We start from the raw sequence: 25,629 nt of genomic DNA, 5'->3' as shown, positions 1-25,629 counted from the left end.
TTTTTTTTTTTTTTTTTTCACGAGTTGTATTTTTAACAGAAGAAAATAAAGAAACGAATGAGTTCTAATAAAGAGCAAATTTGCTTCAGTGCTGTTGGACCTGTATTTTTTTGTGCCCATTTTTATTGGATGTGTTTCGAGCAGGCAAAATTTATTCTTGTGTTTAATCCTCTGTACTTGCTGTATGATTCTGAGAGTGGAGAAAAAGAGAACTTTTCTTCTTTTGATGCGCAACAAAAGGAATGCACCGCGGGGGTTCATTGCATCAGCACTTCTTGTCAGTTTCTCATAAATCTCTCTTAAGCCCTTGCGCTTTATATCCTTTCATCTTCAACTGTACTTTTAGCTACTCTCCTAAGTCGACTGAGATCTTCTACGACCATCTTCTAAAGTCCTGCGATGTCTTGGCCTTTGTCAAACAGATACATTCGGCTCTTGCCACTAGATGTCTCGTCAATGAAAGCCCTCACTTGGCAGCTCAAATTATCATTAAATATGCCCAATTTGGTGACCTCGCTAGCGCTAGATCATTCTTCAATGAAATTGTCCTCCCTGATGATAAATCCAGTTCTTTTCTTTGGAATACGATGATTCGGGCTTATGCGAATGCTGGCTATTGTTTCGAAACGTTGGAGTTGTATTCCCTTATGCGCAGAGCCAGTATTTCGCCTAACAATTACACTTTCCCTTTCAATTTAAGGCCTGCGCTTTGAGCTCGTTGATTCTTCCAGGGAAATTAGCTCATGGAAATGCTCTGAAGACTGGATTCAATTCGGATTTATATGTTGAGGCTGCTTTGGTGGACATGTACGCAAAATGCAATCAAATTTGTGATGGTCGCAAGATATTCGACGAAATGTCTGTCAAGGATTTAATTTGTTGGACAGCAATGATTACAGCCTATGAACAAACTGAGAAGCCTGAAGAGGCGCTCATTTTGTTCCAAAAAATGCAGCAAGATGGTCATTTGACTGATTCAGTTACTATTGTGAGTGTCGCCTCTGCTATTGGTCAATTAGGGGACGCCAAGGAGGCTCTAGCAGTTCATGCCTATGCAGTTCGTCACTTATTTCTTGAGGAAATATTTGTTGCCAACTCAATTATCGCTATGCTTGCTAAATGTGGAAATATGGACAAGGCTCGCTTGGTCTTCAATGTAATGGATGAAAGGAATGTCATATCGTGGAACTCTATGCTTTCAGGCTATACACAAAATGGACAAGCCAGTCAAGCTTTGTTACTTTTTGATGAGTTGCAAGATTCTGGGTGTGATCCTAACCCAGTGACAGCATTGGTCATGGTTGCAGCCTGCGCTTATTTGGGCTCGCACCATCTTTTAAGGAAATTCCATGAGTTTATTCTTGATAGTAATATGGAAATTGACATGAATCTTTGGAATGCACTGATGGATATGTATACCAAATGTGGAGATCTAGAAACTGCTACAGAAATGTTCAGTACTATTCATCCAGGTGAACGAAATGTTAGTTCTTGGAATGTGCTAATTTCAGGGTATGGCATGCATGGTTATGGCAAAGAAGCACTAAAATTCTTCTCAAGAATGCAAGAGGAAGGTGTTGAGCCGAACCACATTACTCTCACATCTATTCTTTCTGCTTGTAGCCATTCAGGCCTCATCGATGAAGGGAGAAAATGTTTTGCAGAAATGATTAAACTATCTATGAAACCAGAGATTAAACATTATGCTTGCATGGTTGACATGCTTGGGCGAGCTGGGTTCTTGCAGGAGGCATTTAGTCTGATTAAGTCGATGCCATCTCCTCCAAATGATTCTGTGTGGGGTGCTATGCTTTTGGCTTGCAAAATCCATGGGAATATAGAACTAGGGAAAATTGCAGCTGATAATCTATTTCAGCTTGAGCCAGACCACACAGCATACTATGTGTTAATGTCGAATATATATGCAGCATCAAACGAGTGGCAAGAAGTTAGGAAGCTGAGGCAAGATATGAAGATTAAGGGATTAAAGAAACCTGCAGCATTTAGTGTGATCGAGTATGGAAAGGAAATTCATGGGTTCCACACAGCTGATCAGGAAAACCCATATTGGCAAGAGGTTTATAGGAAAGTCGGAAGCTTGGCTGTGGAAATGAAGATGTTTGGATATATACCAGATTTATCATGTGCTTTGCATGATGTGGAAGAGGAAGATAAGGAGCACATCCTAAAATATCACAGTGAGAAGCTAGCTGTGGCTTTTGGGCTTATGAAGATTGATTCAGGAACAATAATTCGTGTAACAAAGAATCTTCGGGTTTGCAACGATTGTCACTCGGCCATTAAGATTATTTCCTACATATATGAACGGAAGATTATTGTTCGAGATACAAATCGGTTCCATCATTTTGAAGCTGGCAGCTGTTCTTGCAAGGATTATTGGTAAATAGCCATAACTAATCCTTGATGACTGAGCTTTTAGGTGAGGTAGCCTTTGAAGTCTTCCAGAAAGTTCTTGTGAAGTTTAATTTTCAAATATAAATTAAAGTTTCACCTTAACAGATGCGTAACTAGCCTTTTGCCATAAATGCCTGGTTTGTGCTGATTCAGTAAATAAAATAATGAAATGAAGCTTCATAAACTTCGTCAGAAAGTGAAGCCTAAAATGCAGCTTCCGTTGCCAGATGGTGATCAAAGCTATCAGTTGTTGATCCTGTCATTTAGAGGTAAGAGAAGACAGGCATAGTACTGCCATCAACATTTGTTACATAAATTACAGTTCACAGATTGTCCGACACTCACATCTTCCATGTAAGAACATGACTTGGTACTGATATTAGGAATGAGCCATTTTGTTAATCAAATAAATGATTTTTAAAATAGGCTATGCTATTCTATTTTAATCATTTACTTTATTCTCTATTTTTTTTAACTGGATGTGATCAGTGGTCAACGACGACTAGATTTTTTTTTTTTTTTTTGGCATATGCTTAGCCCCAAATATTTGTTGCACTTCAATTGTAGTTTCGAAAAAACCAGACGAGGTTGTTGTATTTTGATTAAGTATTAGAAATATCTTAAAATGAGATTTTTGTGTCGAAATTCAAGTTGGAAAGGTAGGCTGAACTCTATGGGGTCAACACAGACAAGCCATGAGGTTGACAACCAAAGGTGGCTTGCTAGTTGTAGACATTGGTGAAATAATGTTGGCTTCCGTGAGCGACCAGGGCTCTGAGCCACGTCTACTTTTCAGATGCTAGCAACCCAAAGTTCATGGAAATTGGACTTTTATGGAAGTACACCGTTGCATTAAATAACCCCGTAAAACCAAGAAATAGGAACATAAATTATAGAAGAAGAAAAACATAAGAAAACACGGATCATCGCTTGACGTGTTAACCAACCCTTTCTTCTCCTTTTTTCGCCTTTTATACAAAAAATTCCTTCCTTTTCTTCATCCAGTTTTTTTTCCGATACCCAGTTGGAATCAAAGCGTATATTTTTATGTATAAATTTGTTATTATTATTAACATACATCGAACAGACTGGTAATCAATTGCTGAATCATTTTTTTGACAGTGTAAAAAATGGAAGTTCTGTCTTCCTCGCCTTTATCTGTTCATTCGAGATGGGATTTGAGTCCAATTCATCCATCCCGTGCACATAGAAATGATCATCTCTTCACATTTATTTCGAATAACAACACAAACACAATTTCCTCTTCTTCTTCTTCTTGTTTTGGCATTTCTATTTCACATGAACGGCACCCACATCATCCTCTTTCTTTTAGAAGTTCTCGTTCGGGTAGAAAACGAAGATTTCTTCCAGTTTCTGCAGTTTTTGAAAGATTTACAGAGCGAGCAGTGAAAGTTGTGATCTTCTCCCAGAAAGAAGCCAGAGCTTTGGGCAAAGGCATGGTTTTTACGCAGCATCTCTTATTGGGTTTAATTGGAGAGGATCGTGACCCAAATGGGTTTCTTGGGTCTGGGCTTAAGATTGGTAAAGCTCGTGAAGTTGTTCGAAATATTTGGAGTGATGATGCAGATGCTGATGGAGCTAACGCTTCGGTTTCTGGTCGTGGTACTTCCTCCACCTCCACGGATGTGCCCTTTTCTGTTAGCGCGAAGCGGGTATTTGAGGCTGCTGTTGAATATTCGAGGACTATGGGCCATAATTTTATTGCACCTGAACATATAGCCATTGGATTATTCACCGTTGACGATGGAAGTGCCACCCGCGTTCTAAAGAGGTAATTTTTTTTTGTTAACATTCGCTTTCTTCTTCTGTAAGAGCATATGTTAATGAATATAATTTCTTCTATTGTGGCTTTATTTTATATATTTTTACATTAATATAATGGAAAAAGATTGATAATGGTATGTGGTTCAAGAGAATATATGTGCATGCAGACATATAGCTAGTTTTCCAATCATTGGTCTTAATTAATGATTTTCAGATTGGGGGCAAATGTGGATCTCTTGGCAGCTGCGGCAGTCGCCAGACTTCAAGGTGAACTTGCTAAAGATGGAAGGGAACCATCTGTGGAAGCCAAAGGTGGACGTGAAAAATTCTTTTCTAAGAAAGCTGCAGCATTAAGATCCTCTGATGGAACAAAAGGTGAAATATAGTTTCTTGCTTTCTCTCTTTAGTTTCCTAAATTTGTGCGAACAAAGAGGAATATTTTGTAATTGATTTGTGTTTGATAGAGAAAAGTGCTCTGGCACAATTCTGTGTGGATCTTACTGCTCGTGCCAGTGAAGGACTCATTGACCCTGTTATTGGGCGAGAGACTGAAATCGAAAGAATTATTCAGATACTTTGCCGCAGAACCAAAAACAATCCTATTCTTCTCGGTGAGAGTGGAGTTGGAAAAACAGCCATTGCCGAAGGACTAGCAATTAGTATTGCACAGGCAGATGTTCCTATTTTCCTCTTGGTATGTTTTTAGCAAATAATTGCTGTTCCTACTTTTATTTTCTTGAAAATATTTTTGTGCAGACATTTTTGTCTGTGATGACATACAATTTTGATTTTCCTCTTATTCTACTACACAGCCAAAACGTGTAATGTCTTTGGATATGGGACTATTAATTGCTGGTGCAAAGGAAAGGGGAGAGTTAGAGGCACGGGTTACTGCATTAATCAAAGAGATTCTGAAAGAAGGTAGCCTCATTTGGAATTACATTTCGAAATAGAGATTTTTAATTTTTGATCAATGCTCACCCATGAAATATGTGGCTTGCAGGTAATATCATCCTTTTTATAGATGAAGTTCATACACTTGTTGGGACAGGTACAGTCGGACGGGGAAACAAAGGATCTGGCCTTGACATTGCTAATTTACTGAAGCCATCTCTTGGGAGGGGTGAATTACAGGTGATTTTTCTGATATAATCATGTTAATGAAGACCTAGCATTTAAACATTCTTCATCTTAAATATATATATATATATATATATATATATATATATATATATATATAATCATTCTATTCATTTTATTGAAAGTTGCCCTGGATGATATAATTCTAAGATGTTTTTGGTCCCATAAACTCCTTGTGAAGTTCAGATTAGGAGTGGGCTGATAGAAGCTGAATATGCTAAAATGGAAAGAGGAAAATAAAATTGTGGGCGAGGTCTAAAAATTTTAAGACTTTTTTGCTTATGATAGAACAGCAACCACTGACGAGTGAAAACCAACTTTAGCTGAACCCTGTTTGTCTTCGTGAAGCTCTTTTGGGTTTTTAAAATGATTTTCATTGGGAATTAGAAATAAGCTCGTTTATAGATTACTTGTGTCTGTATGTTTAACAATACAGGCATGTCTTGCAGTGCATTGCTTCCACCACGATAGATGAATACCGGACGCATTTTGAAATTGATAAAGCATTAGCACGAAGATTCCAGCCTGTGGCAATTAATGAGCCAGGCCAGGTTGATTTCTTGCACTTCCATTTAGTTATACATTTATTTCATCACGTATTTCTTAATTATTCTACTGACATGTGCAAAAAATATTTAGGAGGATGCAGTTAAAATACTGTTGGGTCTACGTCAGAAGTATGAGGCCCATCACAACTGCAGGTTCACCCTTGAAGCCATAAATGCTGCTGTTCATCTGTCAGCAAGATATATAGCTGATAGGTATCTTCCAGATAAAGCTATTGATCTCATTGATGAGGCAGGAAGTAGAGCTCGTATTGAGGCCCATAGGAGGAAGAAAGAACAAGAAACCTGTATCCTTTCAAAGTCACCGGATGACTATTGGCAAGAAATAAGAACAGTTGGGGCCATGCATGAAGTGGTAATGATATTGTTTCTGTGGAACAATTGCACAATTCATTATCTGCTAATAGCTAATAAAATTATTAATTTCCAATTTCTAATATAAGCAGGTTCTGGCAAGTAGGATGAAAAATGATGAAAGTGCTTCAAGCACTAATTCAGGCGAAATCATTTTGGAGTCCCCTGTACCCGCCATGGCAAATGATGAGTATGATTTTTGGACTCTGCAATTATGTTTATGGACAAAAAAGGCTTTTTTTTATTGACTTTCTGCCTGTGACTCCTTTCAGACCAGTGGTGGTGGGGCCTGATGATATAGCAGCAGTGGCTTCACTCTGGTCAGGAATCCCAGTTCAGCAGCTCACTGCTGATGAAAGAATGTTTCTGGTGGGTCTAGATGATGAGCTCAGAAAACGGGTCATCGGTCAGGATGAGGCTGTTGCTGCGATAGCTCGAGCGGTTAAAAGGTCTGGGGTTGGGTTGAAGGATCCTGATAGGCCCATAGCAGCAATGATGTTTTGTGGCCCCACTGGGGTTGGCAAGACTGAGCTAGCAAAAGCTTTGGCAGCCTCCTATTTTGGATCGGTGAGGCTTCTTACATCACTCGCTCAAACTTTTTTACTTAAAATGCAATGGATAAGATTTGCTTTTCTCTTGTATTAAGTATTTTTTTCTTTATGCATGTTGTCTATTTCCATAAGACACTGGTTTGCACTTGCTGCATTATTGGAAAGTTAAAATGCTTGTTTCTATGGTTACAAAAAGAAACACTGTGTTTATCTGTCAAATGTGTAACCAAAAAGAGAAAAGAATCATGGATTTCTCATTGTAATGAGAAATTTGGTAAAATTTTGAGAACTTTAAGGGACTCAGCATCCTACAAGAATTGCTGGCACACTTGAAATTAGATTATGATCCTTAAATCTTTAATTCTTTGGTTTAACCATATGATTCTCTTTTTGCTGCTTCTTTGTCACATGTGTTGCAGGAATCAGCTATGCTGAGATTGGACATGAGTGAATATATGGAACGACACACTGTGAGCAAATTAATTGGAGCTCCCCCAGGTTATGTTGGTTATGGTGAAGGGGGTACTCTTACAGAAGCTATTAGAAGAAGGCCTTTCACTTTGGTTTTGCTTGATGAAATCGAGAAAGCTCACCCAGATGTATTTAATATCCTCCTCCAGTTGTTTGAAGATGGTCACCTTACAGATTCTCAGGTATGTGGAATACTATATAACATTTATTTCAGATAGTAATTTCGAAAAAATTGACGGTATCTAGTTCTATCCAAAACAAGGAAACATCAAGATTTCTATTATCTTTTTTACAAACTCCCAAGTTTCTTATCCTGGAAAGACTGGATTTGACAGGGACGGAGAGTATCATTTAAAAATTCATTGGTAGTGATGACCTCAAATGTGGGATCTACTGCGATTGCAAAGGGTGGACGCACCTCTATCGGCTTCTTGATCGCAGATAACGAGTCCAGTACATATGCTGGAATAAAAGCATTGGTAATGGAAGAACTCAAGTCATATTTTCGTCCAGAGTTACTCAACAGGATTGATGAAGTAGTGGTATTCCATCCACTTGAGAAGGCTCAGGTTTGTAACTGATCCTTGTTTGTTAATTGCATCAATGTCTGCGGATAGAAGTCTGTAACCTTAATTTGTCGGGTCCCTGTCTCTCTGAGGTCATACAATTGATAATTCTTCTTCCCCTTCTAGTATGATCATGAGTATTACCATTCTCTTGTTTGAACTCAAAATATTTGAGTTTTCCAGTGAACATGATTAACCCACGACAATTGAACTTTCTAAACATTGGCAGCAAGCTTAGGATTTATATTTAAGCATAGCCATTTCACACCATCGGTTTGTTTGCAGATGCTCGAGATTTTAAATCTGATGCTGCAAGAGGTGAAACAAAGGCTAATATCTCTTGGGATTGGCTTGGATGTTTCTGATTCGATCAAGGACCTCGTGTGCCAACAAGGCTACGACCAGGTTTATGGTGCCCGACCTCTTAGAAGGGCAGTTACTCAACTAATTGAAAATCCCATAAGTGAAGCGTTACTTGCTGGAGGTTTTAAGCCTGGTGATACTGCCATGGTTGATTTGGATGCTTCAGGAAGCCCAGTCGTCATTAATCGATCAGATCAGAGTATCCAGTTTTCGGATTCAAAAACTATCTTGTAATTACCTCGTATATATTTGTAACTCTTATGATGTAATCTTATAATTGTATATAACCATTTAAGTTTTGTGTTGTAACACAGGGCAGTTTATTGATTCAACTGTAAATAAGAGTAAAGCATGACAATTTTCTCCTCTTTTGGAAGAATATGTCAGATTCTGTAAAGCTTTAGCTAATATTTTCTGTTGTAATGGCCAAATAAAATCCTATAGGCTATAGATAAATTAAATACGACTAAACTTCTGTCAGTGCAAAGAAAAAAAAAACTAAACTTCTGACAGTGCAAAGAAAAAAAATTCGATATGGAATTATGGGGTTTTCATAATTTCAAAAAAGTATATAGTTTTTCTAGAGTAAACCTATGCCAATTTAAGGTTTATCACAATTCTCTGAAGTACTGTGTTGGTTGTAGTTGCTAGTTATTAGAAAGAATCTGCAAATTGTTAGAAATATGCTCCTTCCTGTTCCTGAGTAATTGGAGTGGATTATTGACGATGGAATTGTTTACTCTGTGTGGGCGGAAAAAATTCCCTATTGAAAGAGAAGTTTCTTTTCTAGCTCCTTGTTGTGCACGTGGCAGTGGGATATACGAAGCGATTCGTTGGACGGCCGGGAAAAAACGCAATAGCATTTATTAACTTATTAGTATATTATTAAAGATAATATGAATTTTAACTGTCATTAATTATTATTAAGACTAGTATTATTCAGTAAGATAAGAGGAAGGGTCCTCCTGTCTGTTTATCTCCGTCCCTTGAAAAGAAATTAGGGCACAAAATTCTCTTCAATGGCGAGACCTCCCAAGCCTATTGTCTTCAATTCAGCCGAGCACGCACCTCCCGTCGCTCACATTAAACAGGAAAACCAATCCACTTCACCTCCGCAACAACAACAACCACATCAATTGATACCTCATGTCAAAGGCGAACCGCAAGACCTTCCGGTCGTTGCTCTACAAGTACCAGATAAAGCTCAAATTTTGCAATCAATTGAACAACTTAAAAATCTCTCCACCTCCATTAACGAATTTTATCGCAGATACGACGAATTGCAGAATCATCTCGATTTTATTCAGAGTGCTATCTATGCCCACTCGAAAGAACAGCGACAACAAGAACAACCAATTCAATCGGGGGTGCCAGCTACGGCTTCGGCTCCCGCGCCGGTTCCCCCGACAACGCCAATTATTACTGCAAAGGAAAAAACAATAGAAGCAGTGGAAACAGCAAATAGAAAAACAGAAACAGACAAAGCCGTAGTATCAACAAAATCGGAGCTTATAAGTCTCTGTGAAGTTATGTGTGGTAGAGGCCTCCGTAAATATCTAACCTCGCATTTGTCCAATGTCAAGAAGCTACGAGCCGAAGTTCCTTCTGCGCTAAAATGCGCGTCGAAACCTGCTAGGCTAGTCTTGGATTGCATGGGGAGGTTTTATCTGCAGGGAAGCAGGGCTTACACTAAGAATTCTCCCATGATTCCTGGAAGAAAAGCCGGCATTTTGATTTTGGAATTCTTTCTGCTAATAATTGATAATGACATTGAGTTCGATGCCTCTGTCAAGCAAGAGGCAGAACAGGCTGCTGTGGCATGGAGAAAAAGACTTGTGGCTGAGGGTGGTGTTAGTAGAGCTAGTGAGATTGATGCCAGAGGTTTGCTACTTTTTGTTGGTTGTTTTGGCATTCCAAAGGTTTTCAGTAACGAGGATGTTTGGGATTTGATTCGGTTGAGTAGTCCTAAGCAGATTGCAGATGCTCTTCGAAGATCCCGCTTTCTTGTTGCTAGGATTTCAGGTACATTTGCTTCAGTATATTAGATTTCTGATCTTTATCACCCTTGATGCTATTCAGTTCCCCTAGTTTTTAACTTAGAAATGGTAAATCATAGTTTATATGCGTCTTGCTTCGCTTGTGATAACTGGAAAAATGTACAAAGAGGCACGAACTAGTTGTTGGGGAGCATATTGGGTATAATAAGTTTGCGTTGGTTGGAATAGTTCCCATGGAATAAACATATCATGGGTGCCAGAAAAACTGATAATCTTTGTAAACATATGGAAATGGCTCCATATCCGCTCCATGCCTTTTTCCGGCATACCACATAGCTCATTGTCTATATTTTATGATTAAAAAAGCGGTCTTTTAGTGACGTTGACTCTAAATTTTATCATGGAGCATTATTGGTGGATCCTTCTAATTTTGTTGTATCCATATGTGCAGTTTATGCTCCTAAATTTATAAATTGGCTTCTGATGACTACACAGTAAAAGATCTGCTGTGTGGACAGATACGGGCCAAACATTTTACTTAGGCTGCTGGTTGCTTGTGTGGATCCTAAATTAAGCAGAAGATATATTTTATCAAGTGTATCACAAGTCTTTACATTCTTTAGTGGCTGGACTGTTGTGGTGGATGTTATTTCACTGTGAACTTAGTTCTTCTTGGGATTCAACAGAGGTAGATACCTTGTTGCCCGCTTTTCAGTCATAAAATAGGTGTATCTCTATGAAAACATCTTATGCTGCAACGGATAACATCCAATATCAACATTAGGTTGTGTTTACATCTTGGTTGTTGTCTGGTTTCAAGGAGTTAAAAGTGTAGTCTATGGAAGGTTCCAGGCTGATGCATGTAATTAAGTATTCTGCCTATAAGTTTAATCAAATTTCATGCTATGGGAGCATATGTTAGAGATATGGACAGTCATGAACTTTCTCGTTTTATTCATCTTTTAAGGAAATTCTTTTGGTATTGGAGTCATCTTGTTCTATCCTCATTCCTGAATTTTCCTTTACTCTCAATCTTTATTCTTGACAAGTGCACTTTTGTCCAATGGCTCTTGTTTGCGGGACAGTACAGGAACTTATTTAGTTTTCAACAATTGAAAACTTGTTTTGTTCGCAATATTTGAAAAACTTGAACTGCAAATCTTGCAGTTGAGCATGGTAACTATATTAGTTATTTGAGTTGGCTACAAATATGAAAGTATTATTTTTTTTGGTCAACATAAAGGCTGCTATCCTATTGGATATTTTGTTTAAATATAATACAGAAGCAAAAAGAACTACATAGTTAAGGGGGAAGTGGCCATGAAAGAGAGATGAATCAATGTTCTTGTTGTCTACTTAACTGACATTAGAGGTTTCATTTCTCGAATGTGGCAATCTGTATCTTTCTCACTTTTGCTATGCTCTACTGGTCATGCATCCATGAGCACTGCCTGGTTAGCAGTATCAGTGGGAGGTGAGAGACTTAGAGATATAATTTGTGTCTTTGACTTTGGAGCCGTGTAGGATATGCTCTTAGTTTATGTAGATTGACTTGTGTTATATGTTTTGTCCTGCCATAGTGTTCATTATTTTTGTTATTTGAAGCAAGTTGCGTGTGATCTTATTTTTCCATCTATGAGCATTTGATAATACCATGCTTGACCTTATTCTGTACCATCTTTGACTGTCCAGATATCCTAGAGAGAATGATGAACCATGGAGCGAAAATTGAAGCTGTTGATGTAGCTTATACTTTTGGGGTTGAGAAGAAGTTTCCCCCTCAGAAACTTCTAACTTCGTTCCTTCGAGATTCTAATGAAGCATTGAAGAGGAGAAAAAGAGAAGCAAATATTTCACCTATTGTACTGGTATCCACTATATTCTATCTTAATTAAAATGCATACCATCCCCCCACCCCCCCCCCCCCCGGGTTGAGTTAATAGTTCAACTTTGTGATGACCTTTCACAGAAAGAAGCAAGTGAGAAGCAGGTGGCTGCTCTCAAAACTGTAATAAAGCTTCTTGAAGATCGCAAGTTTGATCCAACAAAGCTTCTTCCTGGGTGGCAACTTAGAGAAATGATAGACAAGTTAGAGAAAGAAATTGGTGACATCAACAAAAAGATAGCTGATAAGGTGACGCCAAAAAGAAAAGCAGATGAGAATGAGTTTGCAAGTAATTTGAGGAGTCAAGAAACAAAACGTTCAAGGTTTACTGGATCACCCTTGATATCGTCTCCAAGCATTGGGTTGCATGAACAAAGAGCTGCTGGCCATGTGGATGGGAATAGCTTATTCAGTGCTTCGTTGCGAATGAACTTGTTGGATGGTGGATTTTCTGGTCAAACCAACAATCCTGCTTCTGCGGGACCTATGCCATATGGATATAGTGTGCCGTCTTTGCCTGAACATGCCATTGGCATGGTGAAAGGAGGTGGAAGTATATTGCAAGGTGCTGGAGTGGGTCTCTCAACAGGCTATAGCGCGCCAACTAGTTCGTTTTCTGGAGTTCACAAGGAGATGCTTGACCGGAATGGGCAAATAATGGGTAGGAATGGTCCTCCATACGGATGGCATGGAGTTGGGGGAAGTTCGTATGTTGATGGACCACACGGGCAGAGCTTTGTTCATCAACCTGCATCTGGATTGTTTTCACCATCAATTGAAGGCTTTGCGGGTCTACCAAATTCTCCACCTACTGGTGGGGCTAATCGGAATTCAACCTCTGATCTATATCGGTTTGCTGATGCTGTTAAGTGAGTACATACTCAGCAAGACTGGCCTTGATTTTAGTGCACTAAACAAGTCTCATTGCCTGGTTTTGATTTGTACAGTACGGTATTTAATTCTCTTGTTGAAAATGGGTGCTTTGTAACAGAGTGCCATTCAGCATGTTAAACTTATCTGCCAATGCATTAAGTGGTCATATGGCAAACATAATCCAATTCACATTTACCTAATGTAGATATAAAATGCGTTGGTCAGATGTAAGTTTCAGGTCTTTCTGCAATACAAATCCTTTGCAAGTTGGAAAGGGGAACCTTTGTTTGGAGGGAAAAAGGCTTGTACATCATAGAAATGAGAATGGGCTTGCGAAGATTTTGAGTTGGACCCTGTTCTAAAATACAGGGCCTTATAAACTAAAGCCTAGCACAACAGACCAATTAAGCGTGGGCTGCGAAATAAAAACTCAGATTTTCCAACTCATATCCAAATGCAAGTGGTGCCGGTGCCAAGATTACCATATCATAAAATACGCACCATATAATAATACAGTTAATACAAAGAGATGTTTCAAAGTTTATATATACAAACAAATCACAAAAGAAACACAGAAACAAGAGCGATCGTGCTTCCATAGTCACGCTTATTGTTTGCAGACAAACAAAGTTTTTCGTCGGTTTTTTTTTTAAATTTTTTCCTCCTTCCATCCTTATGAAGTGAGAGAGAGAGTGAGATGTTAACTTTTTATATATACCCTAAGGAAGATGAAGGTGAAGGCAACAGTGTTTCTCAGATTAGCCGTTGGGCTCATTTTAGGAAACTCGTGCCATGGTGCTCTACAAGTAGGGTTTTACAGAGGCAAATGTGGTTTTGCAGATGTCGAAGCAATTGTTGCTGGCGTTGTCGCTGCAGGCTTCTTTAGAGACCCTACAATTGTTGCTGCACTCCTACGTTTGCAGTTCCATGATTGTTTTGTTCATGTAAGCTTTCATTAATTTCTATTTTATTTATATTTACCCAAGTAATTAATTAAAAATGGGTTTGCTCTTAATAATTAATTAAAAGCCTAACCCTCAACTATCAGGACTTGTCCTGTCCATGCAAGATTCATGTAACAAGAAGCATGGATGATGCATTGGTTGGTAATTAGCAACCTTTTGGTGAGGTTGGTGATAGTTGTTTATATGCATGATTAGTTTAAAGTAATATTTATAATAATAAAAAAATTGTAATTAAGCCTTGTATTGTATGCTTGGCAAATTAATAATTGTAAAAATTGACTGACTGTTTTGTGGAAATTAATAATGGTGAAAAAAAAGGGCTGTGATGCATCAATTCTTTTAGATGGAGTCAATAGTGAGAAAACAGCACCACCAAATCTGAGTGTTAGGGGATATGACATTATAGACCAAGCTAAAGCTGCTGTGGAGAAATCTTGCCCTGGCCTTGTCTCTTGTGCTGATCTCATTGCCATAGCCGCTAGAGATGCTGTTTTCTTGGTATATTCCCCTCTCTCTCTCTCTCTCTCTCTCTCTCTTTCAGCATATACAAGGTTTAAAATTTAGTGAACTAATGATGTTCTAGTTGCAGAGTGGTGGAGGAAGATATGAAGTTCAAACAGGAAGAAGAGATGGTCTAATTTCTGTGGCTCAAAATGTTAGTCTGTTAGGCCCTAAAATCTCAGTTCCTGGAAGCCATTGCAGCTTTCGCTGATAAAGGCCTCACTCCTTTTGACATGGTGCTTCTCCTAGGTAAATCAAAATTTACATATGTTCTTCTGAAATGGGTATCAGGGTTTCAGTCATCCTGATCTCTTGCATTACAAAACAGATAATTCTTGAGCAACTAATCCTAGTACTCGCAGGTGCTCATTCTGTTGGAGCTACTCACTGTTCTTTAATCAAAGACCGGCTCTACAATTTTCAAGGCACAGGCAATCCTGATCCAAGAATGGAGCCTTTCCTGCTAAACACACTGAGATTAAGGTGTCCTCAGGTTTCTCCAGTAGACAACACAGTTAATCTTGATCAAAATCCATTTAGTCCATTCTTGACGGACATTTCATACTACCAGAATATAATGGTACATAGAGGAATTCTTCAAATAGACCAAGAACTGGGGCTGCATCCACTGACTATGCCTATTGTGAGAAGTCTTGCTACTGCATTTGATTTCCGTTCCTTGTTTGGTTCTGCCATGGTTAAATTGGGAGCCATAGGAGTTCTTACTGGCACTCAAGGAGAGATTAGGATATCATGTAGAGCTACTAATTGACCACCTCTGTCTACTTAATTTTTAGTATTGGCTTCTGAAATTACATAAATTGTATAAATTTTTAAGCAATTGTTGCCAATAATAATGATGATGATAATAATAATAATAATAGTTGTTTAAGAGTGGCTTCAAAGTTGATAATTTATTATTATATTATTTTCTTTTGTTTTTTAGAATAAAAAAATTAGGAAAAACTTGGTATTGTTTTAAGATGATTTATCTTACGAGTTAATTATGAAAAAAATTTTAATTTTAATTTAATATGAGCTGTTAAAATTCCAATGAAAATCGCCGTCTGTGGGAATCGAACCCACGACCACATGGTTAAAAGCCATGCGCTCTACCGGCTGAGCTAAGACGGCTCGCTGTCAAGATTACTATTTTAATTTATATCCCTATTATTAGTATTAATTGTACCACGCATTACAGAGACAACGGTTTGGACGCTTTGGCGGGAGAGACATAAAAGCTATGCTTACTGGAAAATTGGTTTTTTTGGGTGTTTGATTCGTTCAAATGGATCATAGCGAGAAGACAATAGTCCAATCAGACTGGTACATTCCGAGGCGACTTCATGACAGCCCCACCAAATACGACTTTCCGGTACTAACCTCTCTCTCTCTTCGTTTTCCCTTTCTATCTTTTCAAACACAAATATAGCCAAACTCTGCTTTATTCAACAACTACTTTGCTTCTAATCTTGTTTCTTGTTTTGATTTTGCAAAGGGGGATCGGTTTATACCAAATAGGAGTTTGATGAATCTTGATCAAGCCCACAGTTTGTTGACGAATAGGACCAAAGAACTACCCAATTCCAAGTTCAGTGTAAGTCTCTTGCAACTAACTTCGGATTGTTCTTCATATCTTTCTGGAAATGGGATTTTGTTTTATAATCTAATTTGTTCAAGGTTTAGATTATTAATTAGGGTTTGCAAATGGTAATTCTCTTTGAAATTTTTAAATGGCTATTTTAATTTTTTTTTTTTTCTTTTGTGGCGATTTAGGTTCTTAGTCTTTAGATTAATGTATATGCATATTTTTTCTCCAGTGGTTCAAGGATAAAGATTCAGTAATGTATATGTATTAGGTTCTAATTTTTATTTTTTTCCCTTTGATGCAGGAATCATATAGACAGAAATTGATTGAAAGCCTAAATTTGGACACAGAAGGAAGACCATTTAGGATGTTAGTGTTCAGAGGAAGCCCAAAATCAAGTAAAAGGTGCATTAATCATATTGATGAGATGCGAGCGGAAGCTGAAGAAGCATTGAGAAATAGTACAAAGAAATATGAATGTCGTCGTCAGTTGCCTAAGGTACTCATTCTAGCTTCTTGGCACCATTTTGTTTGAATTTCTATGCCATTAGACTTTAACCTTTACTATACCTGACGAACTAGTACATCAATTTTATAACAATTGCTAGCAGGAATTAGGAACAATCAGTTTAGTTCTTTTACTTCGCTTTGTCAGGTACTTCTTTGTTTTGAGAATTTAAGTTGTCAATGAAAAAAATTTTATCTTTGAGAGAAACGTAAACATATTCGAGTAGTTGAATTTCCAATGATGATAATGAGATAATGTACTCTGCTTGCTACCATCTCTTTATCGAACTGTGCAAAAAGGTGAAATTCAAAAAAAAAAAAAAAAGGATTGTATAAAAAGGTAATTTGTGTTTTTCATTCATTTAAGTTCTTCAATGGAATCTGCAGAAGGAAGCTCGGGTTCTGGATGCACCACAGATTAAAAATGATTACTATTTGAACATGATAGACTGGGGAAAGAATAATATTCTTGCTGTTGCATTAGGCCAGACATTATACCTATGGAATTCAGAGAACAAAAACATAGTTAACTTATTGGAGGTTCAAGATGATAATGACTACCCATCAAGTGTAGCCTGGTCTGAGAATAGCAGAAGTTTGGCAGTTGGATATATGTGCTCCAAACTTCAGATATGGGATACTGAGACTTCTAAATGTGTAAGATTTGTATTCCTTCTCAATACTGAAAAGCAATTCGAGAGTTTGAATTATTAGGAATTATAATTTATATCCATTTTTGACTGACAGATTTGTTATCTAGAAGGCCATAAGGGCAGGGTGGCAGCACTTTCATGGAATGGTCACACTCTAACATCAGGAAGTCAAGACAAATCCATCATCAATCATGATGGTAATTGGATTAAATTGCTATGCTTTCTTTGTTAATTGATTATCATCAAATGTTAAGAAAATAAGATGATTTAGACTTCCATTTTTCATGTACTTTTACCTTTTCTGATAGTTAGAATGCGCCATCCAACTTCTAGTATGCAAGCGCATACCGAAGAAGTCTGTGGCTTGAAATGGTCAAGAGAAGGCAATGTATTGGCAAGTGGTGGAAATGAAAATAACATTTACATATGGGAAGCTTCCAAATTGAGCTCGTCTAACTTCTTGCATCGATTCACGGAACACAAAGCTGCGGTCAAAGCCCTTGCTTGGTGCCCCTACCAATTTAATGTGCTGGCTTCAGGAGGAGGTACAAATGACGGATGTATTAAGATATGGAATACACAGAAGGGGACATGTATTGGCAACATAGAAACCAATACACAGGCAAGTTGATGAATTCACTCTCCTCTCCCTTCTTTAACAGTTGCTATTTAAAAGACATCTTTAGGGCTAATTTTGGATTGACAACTTTAATTTAATGCTGAATTTGCTCAGATTTGTGCATTGGAGTGGAACAGACATCACAAGGAGTTATTAAGTGGACATGGGTATGGTGTGGGTGAGCTACATAACCATCTATGCTTGTGGAAATACCCCTCCTTGACTAAAATGGGGCAGATAAGAAGTCATAGCTCCAGAGTCATTGGTCTTTCTCAGGTTTGACTGCTTGAGTTAACTAGTGGAATATTTGTTCTTACAGCTAAAAATCCATGAATCTTATTTCCTTACGTTGATTTATTACAGAGTCCTGATGGATTAACTGTTGTATCAGCTGGAGGAGATGAGACACTTCGCTTTTGGGAAATATTTGGACCAGCTAGCAATAAAAACTCTGGCTTCTCAGATCTTGACAGCCTTTTATCACTGAAGACATCGCCCATAAGATAATGGCTTTTTTTTTTTTTTTTTTTTTCTATTGTTCTGGAATTTTTTCTTGTCTGGATGACGAGATTCATGCTATTTTACTACATATGTGAGGATAAGTATAGAAACCACACGCATAGGATCATAATCTCCTGGTTGTAGAGTAACTGGCAGTTTTGTATGTTTTTTGGTGTTCACGTAAGAAGAGCAGTTTTGTTAAGTATGAAGGATATAGCATTGCAGACATATCTTCTCTCTAATTTGCATCGCTTATCTTTTCTTTATAAAAACAACAAAATATAAATAATAGTAGAAGACTGTCATTCATTTATTAAACCGCCGTTCATAAATCCAATTTCCATCTGATCCAAATCCATGTTTTTCACTTTCCAGTTTCTCCTTTCAAATAATCTTGGGACCATTGCAAACTGCGATAAAATGGAATTTAGCTTGAAATCATCTCATTTCATTAATAGATTTCTACAGCGTTCACAGTTCAACAGAGGGTGTTCGTAATACAGAACCTTGACTAACTGAAAAATAGTCCCCAGTTACTCGGCCTCAGAATCTTCACTTTCACTATCCACATACAACTCTGCAGCTTCGCTGCCTGGCACACTCTCCTCTTCCTCCCTTTTCCTCCTCTCTTCTTCTTTTTCTCTCTCTGCAGCTTTAGTCTTTGCAGCTTCCAACCTTGCACTAACTGCTTCCCATGATACAAGCTTCTCTATAAAGGTTGATATATAATCAGGCCGTCGATTCTGTATAAACAAAAAAAAAAAAGGCAAAAGGTGGTTTTTAAGACCTTCACACAAGTTGAATAGATGAAAAAAGAATTATTCTAAGGAAAGAAAAATGGGGTCTCACCTGAAAGTCAAGGTAGTAAGCATGCTGTTGAAACAAAGTAAGATTCAAAAACCAAATGAGTGATCAGTTGGCTCAAATTCCGGTCACTAAAAGCAGTACTTTTAAATTTAATATAAGGGTGAAAAAAAGAGGTATACCTCCCAGACATCAATAGTAAGGAGTGGCTGCAAGAAATCAGCAACATGGTCAGACCAGACGCATATATAGCCAATAAGATAATGTAACGTGTATGTGATGCACTATGCATAAAAGATCAATTAAACAATTGTTGAGCCATAAAATACTTACAGAGTAATCCCAAACAAGTGGGTTTACAGCATTGGGACTCTTCACCACAACAAGCTTTTTGTCCTCTTCTGACGGGCGAGGATTTACTGCATTTTCGACATTGAGCCTATTTGCTTTATCTAGATGAAACAAAGGACTATGCACTAAAATTAGTATAATTTAGAGAGTAAAAAGTAGAAAGTAAAATAACTAAGCAATGCCTTCTCTAAATGAAGGGAAGGATCACTCACATGCAAGCCAAGCCCATCCAGATCCAAACTGTGTAGCTGCAGCTGACCTAAATTCTTCCACAAATTTTTTAAAGGAACCAAAGTCTCTTTCAATTAATTGCAGAAGCTCTCCTGATGGTTTTCCTCCACCACCTGGTTTCATGCATCCCCAGAAAAACTCATGGTTCCAGGCCTGCAATTGTATAAATAAATCAATAAATCCAAGTAATGCCAGAAAGAGGGGAAGATGCATATGTGAATGAACTTATGATACTTTTATTTATATCAGGTTATACATGAAAATGTCACTAATTAATTTTAGATTATTCAAAAAATCCACCACATTGTTAATGAAATTATTAAAATGAACTATAACCCAAGTTACATATAATGGTTCTAGTCAAACTCTAAACTAAGAACAACCTAAAGGTCATGATGAAAATGTGAACTTGCACCTAGCATACCTGCGCAGCATTGTTGAAAGCTGGAAGAACATCACCTTTATTGTAAGTAACAATTACAACATCTTCTAACGGCAAGCTATCTAGTTCTGTTCCTACAATTTGCTTGTTCAAGTTATCCACATAAGCCCTGTGATGCTTTCCCCAATGGTACTCCAGGGTATCCTTGCTCATATGTGGCTCCAATGCATTCTGCCAAATTAGCATCAAGGTTTAAAAATGTTATAAAACAATGAAAATTGACTATTTGAAACTAAAACAGTGAGCACATAGACATTAGATACATGAATTCTGTCTTTCAAATCTTACCAGGGGATATGGAGGAGGTTTCAGCTCAAATTTTGCAGTTACTATAGCAGAACCAGTCTGTCTCCTGACGTGCCTCTGAAGCATTCAACATTATCATGAAGAAATAAATATAATATTGAAGATAATTTTTTTAAAGCATCTAACTCGAACACTTAAGCAAATAGATGGAGCAACAAATCTGAAAGCCTGTTCCTCAATGCTTAAAATTTCTAACTACCAGCTCCGTGTGTATCCTAAATAACCAATAGACTTGTACTCTATTCTTCAATTAAAGATAAATAACACGCCAAAATCACAACTACATTTTAATAAGCTTAGATGCACCAATCCTTCTCCTAAATTTTTTGTTTTCTGGCAACTTTTTAATAAGCATTTCATCGAACACCATCGATGCACACTCTGCTAGGCGAATTTCTAAATCACAGTACACAATACCGAATGGTGTTTATGAGAGAAATAAGACGATAACTATCTGTTTTAGTTTTCTTAACTAAAGTGGACGAGAAAACGAAACTAGTATTTCGACCATATATGCAAATGCAGCTCAACTAGGCAAAAGATTTTAAATTTGGTTGTTGGTAAAATAAAAAAGTTTCAAGTTACAGCCTTTTTCTCCTTTATCAAGCTAAATTTTTCTGCGCTACCAAAACAGTACATAAGATAAATGAACACACGCATATATATGAATAGCATTAAATAATGGACTAAGCAAACCTCCTTTCTCCATTTGAAGGCACTAGTTGTTCGACTAAGCCCTCCTGCATACAACAGAGAAGTCAAACAACTGCATGAGATATTGAAGAAACAACTAAAACGAAAAGAAAGTAAGATGAATGCGCATCAGTGACAACCATGGTGGGGAAAAAGTGCACAGGTTAGTGAGGTGGCTGTAGTAGTTGTTGCTACCATTTCTCCTCTCTCTCTCTCTCTCTCTCTATATCTGATGATTGCTTCCCGTAAGATGGGAACCGTCGAACCAACGCTATTCGAACTTAAGTATTAGGACCCGAAGGTATTAAATTTATGAGATTGCAAATTAGAAATCTAAATTAAAATTTAATTAACTTGAAACAATATACTACCAGCTGCAAGTAGTATTAGTAGTTTTTTCTTCGATGGTACGATCCCTGAGGCAACGCAAGTGGGATTAAAAGGTGTTTTTAGATTTATACATTTGAAAATGTTTGGATGTTATATATTTGATTAAAATTCATTAATTAAATGTCAAATATCTATAAATTTGGATCTGAATAAAATCCATATTTTTGAATACTAGGGAGGGGGGATTTGATATTAATAATGTACTTATTACAAAATTATGTTTTGATATGCGAATAAAATCCATATTAAGTATAGATTTATCATTTTCAAAAATATTTACACTTCAAAATCTTAAATTTTAATCAAATACTTGAATTTCTTTAAAAGTATTGCATTCTTTTTGAATTGCAATCAAATAAAATAAAGATTATTATACACATTGCTTGAAGAAGATAATGGAGAGAACAAAGTTTCCCTATAATTTGCAACAACATCAGCCTCTGTAGTCAGTGGATGCTGAAAGCTGAAGCCACCTTATGGATTAAGAAATCCCTTCAGTTTCTCCAAGAAAAAATGAAATTTTCTATGCCCACACTCTTTTTCTAGGGACAAGATCCGAAGTCTTTATTTCATCCATTTTGGCAGCTACAATGAAATCATTCATACTCAGACCTCCTGCAATTCAATTAGAATTTATGGTTCAGAGCTGTATAAGAAATTGTGCAAAAACCTAACATTTAGAAATTGAATCAGAAAGAAGGTGTTGGAGGCTACTCAGAGGGAAATGTAAGGGAGAGCTTACCAATGGATGATGTCCACAGTTCAGCTCTAACCTGATTGGTATCTACCAAATGCAGATCTGGGAAATGTCCAGAAGCTTCTGCAACCTTGTAAATTCTATTGATTAGTTCAACCCCACATTTAAAATCTCTCAACTTCCATAAGCACTGTAGTTTAAGTCCATTTTCTTCCTCTAGAAGTCTCCAGCCAAGAACCTATAGATAAAAGAATAACCTTTTGAGCATAAACAAACACGGGAATGATTTATTGATGCTTTCAAAATGAAAAATAAGGAAAGAAGTTGAAATGATGCATAGGATGATTTTTTACCAAGTTTTTCTACGTTCATATTTGCTTTTGCTTTCAAAAGTAGATCAAGGCGCCCAATGGCATTGAGGCATGAAACAAGTTCAGAAAACATAAAAAATTATTGGAAAACAAGTCAGCTTTCTCTAGCTGATTCCTATTGTGGGGCAGAAAAACTACGCACTTGACAATTGAGATACTCAAAGAGGTTAATGTATTACTGTATACAATGTGGTATAGCGCACAAGATAAAGTGCTCCTTCTGACTTATTTGAAGACAGAGAAAGTAAGAATCTTGCATAGTTTCTCCGAACAACTCTCAGAAATACAATGCACATAGACCTCTTTGCACATTACCAAGCATCTCACCGGACATTGACGATTAAATGTTCAACAGAAACTCTATAAAAGAAAAAGAAAAGAAAAGTGGGATACAAGATCACCCAAATTTGCAAACGAGGAAAAATGTTCATTTCCTGTAAACAGCAAGATTCTAAAACAAGGCAATCGAAATCCTTCTATATTCTGATTCTAAAACACAACCCCAGTAACCACAAATTGGTACAGAAAAATTGCTGTTTCGTCGAGGCAAAGATTCTAAAACCACATTATTAAGCAATATGAAATGCTGCATCTGAATATGACATTTCCAGAACTGCAGATTTAATTTTCAAGGCAAGTCATTTGAAACAAAATCAAGAGAGCATTCTTCATTTCCTACTATTTAACATGGATTATGAACATGATTTAATATGTTTATTATTTGAAACAAAATTGTCAACTTCTAAAACATAACCAGCTGTAGCCTGTAAGTCTTTGAGTCGATGATGTTAATCTGTAGAGCTTCAAATATGAAGATTGAACAAAATCAGCAATATGCAGTGTAATTTTTAATTTTTGAATAAATAGTAATATTATGCCGTCAAACATATTAGTTCCAGTGTATTAGTAACTCAATTTCGCATTTCTCAAAAAGAAAAATTTCATGAAGCAATCTAATTTAAGCACACAGAACCTAAAGGAGTTTTAAATTTAAATGATAAGGGGAGAAAATCATTAGGGTACTGAAAATTCACCTTCTTCAAGAGCTTTTGAGCATCATCCTTATCTATGGGCGCTTGAAGAGGAGAGACAGGCGTGCACTGTTGCTGGGCAAGAGAGAGAGCAGAAATATTGGGAATAAGAATCTTATGCTCAGTATCAACATTTCCTACCACTTTCTCCGCAAAACCACTCTCTATTTCTGCAGGGAATGGGTCTCTGGCTCCGAAATCACCCAGCAAGTCCCCTGCCGCAGCCCGAGTTCTGACGGCACGCATTCTAGTCCGAGTCAAAACGGATAACTCGAACCGGTGGTTGCCTCGAGGAGACAATTTAGGAAGAGAGGGAAAATAGAAGGAGAGGTTAGTGGTAGCCATTGATAGAGAGTGTTCTTGCTCTACGCGAGTGTGACTTTTTGTGATGATAGGAGCTGCTTAGACCGAGGAGGAGCTGTGTCCTGTTGTAGTACTGTGGGCTTATCCGGTGGTCAGCGTTGTTTTGCTGTGGGACCTAGCCGGGGCGGGGAACGTCGTTTTTAGACTTTTTAATTTATACTACCCTATCTTCTCACTCGTTTATTCATTTTTAAAAATTTTATCAGCCGACGTGTCGTTTGCTTTGTAGTCCATTCGAAGAGTTGCGGGGAGTAAAAAGATGCGACTTCTCATTGACATTATTACGTATTACTCCCTATTAACTATCGCCTGTCATTTCATGATTCCATCTACAGAATTAGTATTTCTTTTTGCTCATTGGCAATGGCTGACTCGCATTTAGTAGAAGAAACTCCACTACCATCCATGCCATCGGCTTCCAGTTCCACGCCCCTCCATTTGTCTGGCTTTCTCAACGGAGACACCATCCAAGTAGAGGGAGACACCGGCAGTTTACAATTCTCCATGCAATTCAATATACACAGGAAGGATGTTTCTCGGAAGCACTTCAAATTTCCAAATGCGAATTCCTTTGAAAATAACCACACTACTGAGAATACTTCAAGTTTCTCTTCCTATATGACTCCAAACAGTAATTTTCACGAAATGGAAGTGGAAGATCGAAATGCGCAAGCAGACGCAGCAACCGTTGAGAACAATGAGATTCTGGAGACTGGAGAATGCAACACAAGAAACGTAGTTGGCATATTGACTAGGCTTAGAAGTGGGACTATTTCTCCAGTTAAGTATTTTCCTCGCGTTTCTGCAACTTCTTGTCAGAAGTTGAAGCGTATTAAGAAGAAGAAAGACTTGTTAGAAACCTTATTGAGAAGACACAGTCTTCCTGTGAGGCCTTGTAGTTCTTATTCTTTCTTTGTAATGGCTAATTGGGGTTCGGTTAAGAATTCTTCATTTAGTGAAGTGAGCAAGACGCTTGGTCAGATGTGGGGCCAACTTTCCGGCCAAGAGAAAAAGGTTAGCATACCAACACATTAATTATATATTTATATATATAAATATATAGCATAAGCAACGTAGTATTTTTGTTTTCAAGAACAAGCAGAGGCTCCATCATTACTCTGTTTCTGAAGTATCATTTGAATTGCATTGATATGATGTAGGTGTTCATGGACATGGCCTCGAAGGACAGTGCAAGATATAAGAGGCAATGTACGCTGTTGAAGCATTATGCTAGAAAGAGGACTGGCAGGAACAGAAGAGTGTAGTTTTTGTTATATAGTTTAACTTCTAATCATTTTTGTTTTCAATTTTTTACCAACTCTACAATGAAAAAGAGAGGGACATCAATTTCTCTGTGGTAGTCAGTTTGAGAATTAATCAAGGGTTCACATAGAGTGACAGCAAGAAAAGGGAGGCTAGTTCATTTTCAACGATAGGCAGGCCTGAACTTTGAATAAGAATATAAGATGTACCAGAATATCAGTAAAGCAATGTAATAAGCATGTATCACTCCGTGCATAAAAAAAAAAGATAAATAATAATGGCAATTATGAAACTAGCGTTGATATCATATAAATTGATAATCACCATAGAAAAATAAGACCAAAACCAAGCTTTCAAAATAAATAATTTGCTAGCAATCAGATGCCT

The 25,629-nt window shown here is 37.4% G+C and overlaps 7 protein-coding genes, 1 non-coding gene and 1 pseudogene across 10 annotated transcripts; 6 read left to right on the top strand and 3 right to left on the bottom strand.

Annotated features, from left to right (window-relative positions):
- The first annotated feature begins 96 nt into the window (after window positions 1-96).
- Window positions 97-2,840, top strand: LOC149492937 (pentatricopeptide repeat-containing protein At4g33990 pseudogene; annotated as a pseudogene). Its single transcript, XR_016322885.1, has 2 exons — window positions 97-2,440; window positions 2,521-2,840. The product of XR_016322885.1 is annotated as a pentatricopeptide repeat-containing protein At4g33990 pseudogene (transcript).
- Window positions 2,841-3,130: 290 nt separating this feature from the next.
- On the top strand, window positions 3,131-8,619 carry ERD1 (Clp ATPase). Its single transcript, XM_089726698.1, has 12 exons — window positions 3,131-4,207; window positions 4,415-4,575; window positions 4,665-4,894; window positions 5,013-5,121; window positions 5,204-5,334; window positions 5,790-5,891; window positions 5,980-6,261; window positions 6,353-6,450; window positions 6,533-6,827; window positions 7,231-7,464; window positions 7,618-7,851; window positions 8,134-8,619. The coding sequence occupies exons 1-12, from the start codon at window positions 3,546-3,548 to the stop codon at window positions 8,443-8,445; spliced, it is 2,850 nt and encodes a 949-aa protein (XP_089582824.1). The 5' UTR covers window positions 3,131-3,545; the 3' UTR covers window positions 8,446-8,619.
- A 526-nt stretch (window positions 8,620-9,145) lies between these two features.
- Window positions 9,146-13,246, top strand: FRI (FRIGIDA-like protein). Its single transcript, XM_089726699.1, has 3 exons — window positions 9,146-10,233; window positions 11,901-12,076; window positions 12,178-13,246. Exons 1-3 carry the CDS (start codon window positions 9,231-9,233, stop codon window positions 12,964-12,966), a joined length of 1,968 nt encoding a protein of 655 aa, XP_089582825.1. The 5' UTR covers window positions 9,146-9,230; the 3' UTR covers window positions 12,967-13,246.
- A 117-nt stretch (window positions 13,247-13,363) lies between these two features.
- LOC149492934 (peroxidase 60-like) lies at window positions 13,364-15,324 on the top strand. Its single transcript, XM_089726700.1, is given in 5 exon segments — window positions 13,364-13,910; window positions 14,250-14,429; window positions 14,521-14,619; window positions 14,621-14,681; window positions 14,795-15,324. Coding segments are annotated over 5 exon segments (966 nt in total). The 5' UTR covers window positions 13,364-13,694; the 3' UTR covers window positions 15,205-15,324.
- A 169-nt stretch (window positions 15,325-15,493) lies between these two features.
- Window positions 15,494-15,566, bottom strand: TRNAK-UUU (transfer RNA lysine (anticodon UUU)). Its single transcript has one exon. It is a non-coding gene; the product is annotated as a tRNA-Lys (tRNA).
- Window positions 15,567-15,663: 97 nt separating this feature from the next.
- On the top strand, window positions 15,664-18,528 carry LOC149492932 (cell division cycle 20.2, cofactor of APC complex-like). Of its 2 annotated transcripts, none has more exons than XM_089726696.1 (8): window positions 15,664-15,807; window positions 15,931-16,029; window positions 16,325-16,519; window positions 16,915-17,184; window positions 17,275-17,377; window positions 17,489-17,802; window positions 17,914-18,075; window positions 18,191-18,528. In XM_089726696.1, exons 1-8 carry the CDS (start codon window positions 15,721-15,723, stop codon window positions 18,284-18,286), a joined length of 1,326 nt encoding a protein of 441 aa, XP_089582822.1. In that variant the 5' UTR covers window positions 15,664-15,720; the 3' UTR covers window positions 18,287-18,528. The 2 variants fall into 2 exon arrangements, with proteins under 2 accessions (XP_089582822.1, XP_089582820.1); XM_089726694.1 differs by having other exon boundaries at window positions 18,163-18,528.
- Window positions 18,529-18,726: 198 nt separating this feature from the next.
- On the bottom strand, window positions 18,727-21,381 carry FSD2 (Fe superoxide dismutase 2; the record flags this gene model as incomplete). Its single annotated transcript, NM_001308697.1, is given in 9 exon segments — window positions 18,727-19,043; window positions 19,150-19,173; window positions 19,287-19,313; window positions 19,438-19,556; window positions 19,668-19,839; window positions 20,111-20,299; window positions 20,417-20,491; window positions 21,131-21,174; window positions 21,268-21,381. Coding segments are annotated over 9 exon segments (918 nt in total). The 3' UTR covers window positions 18,727-18,833.
- A 427-nt stretch (window positions 21,382-21,808) lies between these two features.
- On the bottom strand, window positions 21,809-24,039 carry LOC105648677 (Transcriptional coactivator/pterin dehydratase). The gene is made up of 3 exons (XM_012235143.4): window positions 23,620-24,039; window positions 22,260-22,452; window positions 21,809-22,132 (listed from the first exon to the last, which is right to left on the bottom strand). Exons 1-3 carry the CDS (start codon window positions 23,959-23,961, stop codon window positions 22,041-22,043), a joined length of 627 nt encoding a protein of 208 aa, XP_012090533.1. The 5' UTR covers window positions 23,962-24,039; the 3' UTR covers window positions 21,809-22,040.
- Window positions 24,040-24,314: 275 nt separating this feature from the next.
- On the top strand, window positions 24,315-25,536 carry LOC149492931 (uncharacterized). The gene is made up of 2 exons (XM_089726697.1): window positions 24,315-24,993; window positions 25,140-25,536. Exons 1-2 carry the CDS (start codon window positions 24,343-24,345, stop codon window positions 25,242-25,244), a joined length of 756 nt encoding a protein of 251 aa, XP_089582823.1. The 5' UTR covers window positions 24,315-24,342; the 3' UTR covers window positions 25,245-25,536.
- The last annotated feature ends 93 nt before the right edge of the window (window positions 25,537-25,629 follow it).

This window comes from Jatropha curcas, chromosome 10, assembly GCF_041381405.1.
Source record: "Jatropha curcas cultivar XTBG-Jc1 chromosome 10, XTBG_Jcur_1.0, whole genome shotgun sequence".
NCBI classification, from domain to species: Eukaryota; Viridiplantae; Streptophyta; class Magnoliopsida; order Malpighiales; family Euphorbiaceae; genus Jatropha; species Jatropha curcas.
This window is presented reverse-complemented; position numbering and strand designations above follow the sequence as displayed.

Coding starts and splice junctions, on each gene's coding strand:
- ERD1 (XM_089726698.1), top strand. CDS start 3,546: ATGGAAGTTCTGTCTTCCTCGCCTTTATCTGTTCATTCGAGATGGGAT. Junction 4,576..4,664: donor ATCCTCTGATGGAACAAAAG/GTGAAATATAGT, acceptor TGTGTTTGATAG/AGAAAAGTGCTCTGGCACAA. Junction 5,335..5,789: donor TTGGGAGGGGTGAATTACAG/GTGATTTTTCTG, acceptor CATGTCTTGCAG/TGCATTGCTTCCACCACGAT.
- FRI (XM_089726699.1), top strand. CDS start 9,231: ATGGCGAGACCTCCCAAGCCTATTGTCTTCAATTCAGCCGAGCACGCA. Junction 10,234..11,900: donor TCTTGTTGCTAGGATTTCAG/GTACATTTGCTT, acceptor TTGACTGTCCAG/ATATCCTAGAGAGAATGATG. Junction 12,077..12,177: donor ATATTTCACCTATTGTACTG/GTATCCACTATA, acceptor GACCTTTCACAG/AAAGAAGCAAGTGAGAAGCA.
- LOC149492932 (XM_089726694.1), top strand. CDS start 15,721: ATGGATCATAGCGAGAAGACAATAGTCCAATCAGACTGGTACATTCCG. Junction 17,185..17,274: donor ATACTGAGACTTCTAAATGT/GTAAGATTTGTA, acceptor TTTGACTGACAG/ATTTGTTATCTAGAAGGCCA. Junction 17,378..17,488: donor ATCCATCATCAATCATGATG/GTAATTGGATTA, acceptor CTTTTCTGATAG/TTAGAATGCGCCATCCAACT.
- LOC105648677 (XM_012235143.4), bottom strand. CDS start 23,961: ATGGCTACCACTAACCTCTCCTTCTATTTTCCCTCTCTTCCTAAATTG. Junction 22,453..23,619: donor CTCAAAAGCTCTTGAAGAAG/GTGAATTTTCAG, acceptor TTTTATCTATAG/GTTCTTGGCTGGAGACTTCT. Junction 22,133..22,259: donor ACTGTGGACATCATCCATTG/GTAAGCTCTCCC, acceptor ATTGAATTGCAG/GAGGTCTGAGTATGAATGAT.
- LOC149492931 (XM_089726697.1), top strand. CDS start 24,343: ATGGCTGACTCGCATTTAGTAGAAGAAACTCCACTACCATCCATGCCA. Junction 24,994..25,139: donor TTTCCGGCCAAGAGAAAAAG/GTTAGCATACCA, acceptor GATATGATGTAG/GTGTTCATGGACATGGCCTC.